The sequence below is a fragment of the Corvus brachyrhynchos genome, unplaced genomic scaffold (genome assembly GCF_000691975.1).
Source record: "Corvus brachyrhynchos isolate BGI_N302 unplaced genomic scaffold, ASM69197v1 scaffold91, whole genome shotgun sequence".
Classification (NCBI taxonomy): Eukaryota; Metazoa; Chordata; class Aves; order Passeriformes; family Corvidae; genus Corvus; species Corvus brachyrhynchos.
In genome coordinates, this window is record NW_008236442.1 from 4,595,310 (window position 1) to 4,601,350 (window position 6,041).

The 6,041-nt window shown below is 45.2% G+C and overlaps 1 protein-coding gene across 2 annotated transcripts in view; it reads right to left on the reverse strand.

Moving 5' to 3' along the window:
* Window positions 1-4,329: 4,329 nt before the first annotated feature.
* The window catches only part of SHQ1 (SHQ1, H/ACA ribonucleoprotein assembly factor), a 39,564-nt gene continuing 37,852 nt past the window's right edge, over window positions 4,330-6,041 (reverse strand). For both annotated transcript variants that reach the window (XM_017747234.1, XM_017747235.1), the window contains one exon: window positions 4,330-5,484. In XM_017747234.1, coding sequence (XP_017602723.1) covers window positions 4,839-5,484 — 646 coding nt within the window. In that variant the 3' untranslated portion in view covers window positions 4,330-4,838. The remainder of the gene's footprint in view (window positions 5,485-6,041) is intronic.

Sequence of the window (6,041 nt, forward strand, 5' to 3'; positions counted from 1 at the left end):
GCACTAAATGGTAATTCCTTCCCTCCATTTCCCACTTCACTCCCGACGCTTCTCCCGGCAGCTCGGAGGAACAGATGGAGCAATCACCCTCCTCCTCTCCCCAGCACGGACCCCTGCTGCTACCCAGCGCCTCGTGCAGTTGTAATACACATAATTAGGCAAATCAATGGACAATGCAGCATATTAGAGGAGGTGGAGTTACATCAAGGCAAAACACGGATCCCTATTTATTTACTGCAGGAAACGGGATATTTCTGCATAATTGCCAAAAATTGCGGACAGGAGATGAAATGTAATCACAGCCCTGGCAGGTAGGGTGCAGCCAGCAGGTCACTACCTGGATTGTTTGGAGCACAGCTGAGAGGATTTGCTCTCATCTTGATATACTGTTGATTTATGCTTTAAACATCTCATTACCATTTATGAGTTATACTCCCAAATCTCTCACACATGCACAATTAGAGAGAGGAATGTTTGCAGCCACTCACCCCACCACTGACTCCAGACCAAAAGCACAACTGAAGGTTTTGAAGGTTGCAAAATGCTCATTGCAAGCAGCAGCCATCCCTGCCCTCCCTGGGAAGCCAAGGCCTGCCCGGCAGAGGCCAAGCACACACAGCTGCTGGCTCCTGACAGCAGTGGCTGCCGGGCACTCCCCCCCCCTCGCTCCCCCCGCACCCCTGCTCAGCAGCTTCTCTGCTGCTTCTCCAGCCCTTGCAGCTCCCACCCTGCAGAAAGCAGGACGTGGTGAGGTGTCACCATATCCCAGTGGCAGAACAAGAAAATAAAAAATGATGTAAAATAAAATATATTGCCATAAAGAGCAGGTGTGCTGTGGAGGAGCATCCTGTGAACAGAGATGGGACCTCCTGGAGCAGGGTAACACTCAAGAAGGGGGGCTCTGCATGGAGAAGAGGGGTACAAGCCAAATCAGTGACGAGTGAGAGAGGCGTTTACATTTCTGGCTCTTCAAGGAAGGCAATCTTCCTGCCAAGAGGAAGCACCAGGGATCTGTTTCCAGTGCTAGAAATGGTCTCAGACACACCCAGTGGGTTTGATCCTGGGTTATGGAATCAAAGTCAGCTGTGCCCCAGGACTGCCTGAGAAAAGGACCTGTCCCTGAGAGCCACCAAAGTCTTGTTCAGGTGGTGCTGAGGCCTCACAGATGCCCTGGGCAGAGGGCTCTGAGGTGTTTTATGGAGGTACTGATACACAGTGGAATAGAGGCCAAGCCTTCAGACACGATGCATTTTTTTAAGAGGTTTCTGGGATCTGATTTCGGCCAGCTTTGTCAAATTTCCAGGGATTTAGAGGAGCAGTGACTCCAGCTGGTATGGGTGAGCACCACAGCTCCCAAGGCACCTTGAGTCACTTGGATACTGATACACAGAAGGGTATTTAGGAATACATCAGAAATGGCAGATTTTAGCTGCTCGCCCTTGCCCTGCACAAGTCGGTAGCAGATTGAGAAATCTCCACTGCCAGATTTGAGTTTTACTCCTTTTCACTCCCCTTCCAGAGTCTGGACCTTCCTGAGTTAGGCCTGGTACCTCTGTGAAACCAGGGAAAATTATTTCTGAAGTCACTCAGCACATCAGCATTAAAGAGGGACTGGCCACAGAGCTCCTGGGGTCACTGGGGAGTAACATTATCACCTACTGACCTTGCTGCTTTCTAAACCTCAAACTTTTTGCCTTTTTCCATGCTCATCACTATAAAGGAAGCTTCTCCCACAGAAATGAGCTGCTCTGGGGCCAGAGCTGTCTATCATGGAGCTCTGCCAACATCTTAGTCCTCACCTAAGGGACACAGATCTTGTTTTTGTCTCCAAGTGTCCTCAAAGTGCCACCAGCTATGCTCAGTTGATGCTGTATGGTGGCTTATGATATGAGAAAACAAACAAATGCAAACCAACATTACCAAGTGCATTTTGGATCTGATCTCAAGTCAGGTCACCAAATTCAGCATTTGTCGAAGTGGGACCGTCACTTCTCCAAAACCTAAGGATATAAAAATAGCCTGATTTATGGGTACCACAGTACTACAAACCCAGAGTTGTTGTGTCAATGCAAAATCATGCCTCACATGTGCCCACATAACCACAGGCTGCAGCCCACGTACCACGAAAAAGGGGAGGAACAGATCCACGACAGGCTCAGGAAACACTTGGGTGACTCAGACAACTGACACCGGCACCATTTGTTTGTTTCCTGTAAAGGTATAAATATCATCCACTACTGAAACGATTAGGAAAAGCCTGCAAGTTCCCGTGAGACACTTCCCTGGGTGCTCACCCTGCTCCCTGCAGGCACCCTGGGCTGGGGGGACCCTCTCTGCTCCCTGTGCCACCGCCCAAGTGCCACCACAGCGGCTCCACATTCATTTTCTTCTCCCAGCTTATCTCCCGCCGGCTTTGGAGTGCATTCTTCCTTATCTTGGAGACAAATGGCCTCCACGGAGAGCTCTAAACAGCAGAGCAATTTATCTGCCTGACATGTGTTTCCCTGTTTGTTTTCTGCAGCCTTGAGCCATCGGCTGGGCTGTGACAACACTCAGCTGTAGCACTGGTGGAGGGTCACCCGTCCCCTTCACTCAGGGCTGTGAATCAATGCCTTTGCCATATTTATCATTTATTGCAGTAAATCAAGGCTAATCGATGCTTTCTTTTTTTGACGTGCAGCAAAGCCTCTACAAGCTTTTCGCAAATCTGTTTGGAATTAAGAAAAGCCAGGGGAAAAAAGATATTTAATCAATTTGGTTCTAATTTTTAATTCAGGGAAAGAAAGGAAAAGGTGGCACTTGTCCCCATGAGAAAAAGGAATAAAAATCAAAACACATTTGTTTAGCTCCTTCTGATGGTTTCCAGTATTTCACTTGTTGATTTTAACACATTATTCTTAAAGCACTACATGAATAAGCACATCCCTAAGACAACTCCATCCTTTTCCAGCCAACTCCTGGATGCAAAGGCTTCCCTCCCTCCCCTCTACATAAATGTGACTCCTTAGTGGAGTTCCTTAACTTTTGGTTTTTTTCCCAACAGGACTCGGTAAGCCTCAATTTTGGTTAAACGGTATTAAAGCTCCACTTTTCTTTCACAAGTGTCTGTGTGCATTCTTTCCGGAGAAGCAAGGCTTCCCTCTCACACAGACACTGCTCACCCTGAGCACTCCACGTGTGCTGGGTAATTCAGTCACAGGTGAAATTCCAATCGCCCCCTATGGAAAAACTTCACACCCCACCCCTACAGAGGTCACATAAAATTGCCATCAATCAATCCACAACAATCAACATCCCTTATCAGCTGCACAACCAGAAAACACCAAGTTTCACACAGCTTTCTCCAGCCCCTGTTCAGATGCAGGAAGTTCCTGAGTTCATCCCTGGAATTTGGGGAGAGCAGGACAATTGCTCTTTTCTCCTCAAGTGCATTTCTCCCCCTTCTCTCAGACTTTGGCAGCTCCAGTGTGGATTTTATTGCTGGCATTTAGAAGAGTAAGTGCTCCCTGACACACAGGATGGGAAAGGTTTCTCCCCCAGGGAACAGAACACAGAGACTGATTAAGCGACCAGCAGGTATTTAAGAACATAAAAAATATTGGCAGGTGAGGGCTGCAGCTCTCACTGAGCAGGAGCTGGTGCAGGAACAGAGCTCACCTGCTGATTTCCAGCAGGGAACAGCACTGGTGAAGAGTAAGTCCTTTAGCTTAGGATTTTTATACACTTTTTAATAGAAAAAAGGTTGAAAAGTAATCAAAACTTGCTTCTGCAGAGGAATGAAACAGGTGCTCCTGTTGGGTCTGTGCTCCTGCTGAGCCAGACCTGGTGGTCCATGTTCCATCTTCCCAAGTCCTTCTGTAGAGTAGTAACAGCAGATGATTTGCAGCAGCCACCCGATTTCAGTAACAGAAATTAGCTAACAAACTGTATTAACCTGACTGGCTTATTTGAACATTATATAAAGGCAAAAAAAGGATAAACAAGTTGGCCAAAGCTGTGGGCCAGACTAACAAAGCCAGGACTACAGAGGCCAGGTTTGCTCTCAGTCCTGTTCCAAGATGCACAAACTCTGTTGTTCCTTCATTCTGGTTCACATTACTGTGGTGGTACTGAGAGCATGTGCAGAAAGAAACATTAAATAATTGGGATTTCTGTTCTTTGAACAGCATCAGAAGTGTCCACACATTGAAACATTTCAAAAACAGCACAAAAGAATGAATACATGACAAAACTGAAAGAACTTACAGAAGATCTGCAGAAATAGAAACCTCTAGCTCTTAGACGTATAAGATACAACCATACAAGATACACAACATATAAGATCTTGTATTGATGGCATAGAAATTTCTTTTATTTTGTACAAAAAATACAGAATTTATATAATTTAAAATAATTTGCCATCACTATTTAAACTTATAACCATTATGTGGTTTGCTATGAAGCATTAAAAATAACAGTACAATGCCATAAACAAGTTTATACAAACATAATGAGGATATTTTTCAAGTAAATTCCAACAGCTAAAAGAAATTAAAATGAGTCATTTCAGTTGTATTTGATTAGGACATCATTCTATCACTGAATAAGCTTAATGAAAACGGTTTATAGAAGTTTATTGAAATTATACATTCTCACATCAAATATGAGGCTCTGTTGAATTGGAGGAAAATAAAAATTAACTGTGAGAGTATCATACAGTCCTATCAATTCTTTTCAAAGCAGTCTTGTCCTCCAACAAAAAAGAAAAACATTTTTGTGCAGCACAGGACAGCCTTGGGACAGCTCATTACAGAACAAGCTGTGAGCTAGTGGGTCACTCTGTACTCCTCCATGGTCCTTTAGTCTTCATCTTCATTTGTGCTGCAGAGAAAAAGAAATGGATTTGGCTTGGGAGACACCTCCAAGAAATCTCCCTTCCCAGCAGCATCTTCTGAAAATCTGTCAGGCTCGGGTACAGGGTTTTCTTCTTGTTCCTGTGAAATGCAGCCTGCAGTAGCCAATCCTTCAGGCTGCTCTGAAAGTCTCATTGCAGAGTGGATTTGCATTTCTAATTCTTCTACCAGTTTTCCAGGAGTCATGGATTGCAAGGAAACCTTTGATTTTCCATCACCGACCTCCACCGCCGAAGTGTTTGTGCCCTGCCTTAATCCATTACAGTCAATAAGTGGAGCTGTCCTCTCCTCCTGGAGCGTGCCTTGGAAAGAATTTATTTCCCCATCTTCGCTGGTCGAGGACTCCTGCTCATCTGAATCAGAGCCTTCTGTCTCAGATGATGAAGTGCTGCTGGATTCTTCAGAGTCACTTGTCTCCGACTCGGAGCAAAGCAGCTGTTGCTTGGAAACTGTGCCAGCAGCTTTTAACGCCTTCTCTTCCTCCTGTACCAGCACTGCTGCTGCTTCCAGCTCTTCCAGCTCCAGCCCCATGTGGGACTTGCTGAGCATGGTTTTCTGCAAGGACTCACACAGTGCAGCCAACTTTTTTGACCTTTAACAAAGAACAAGATATGTTATTGAACCTGACAGAACTTTCCCATTCGATAACGAGAACATGAATCTTAAACATTTCTTTCATTTGCTTGGGATGCAAACAACTTTCTTCTTCAACTCTGATTGTTACAGGAGGAAAAAATATCAGAAGGATTCATAATTACAATTATTTAGGGTAACTTTTCCCCCAAGGTTAGACAATATCCCACTGAAAGGCTTTGAGGATATTTTCAGGAAAGATCCTGCTGCTGGATGCTTCAGCCGTGCACAGTGAGGGAGATTTCAGAAGAAACCTTTTCAGGTTTGCTGGCTTTAGCTGCACACTCTGCAGCACAGGGCTGGCTGGCTGCAGTTTATGTGCAGCAAAATGATTCTTGTTTCCTACCCTCCCAAATATATCTGTGAAATGCCTATGAACCAAGGGAATATGGCTGATTAGTGATCCCTCTCCTCCTCTCCCAGCCAGCCTGGTGCACCCACGAACACAGGAGATGTTCAATACTCTGTCTGCAGATGTACTTTACCCTTCACTTGGAATTCAGCTGAAATATAATT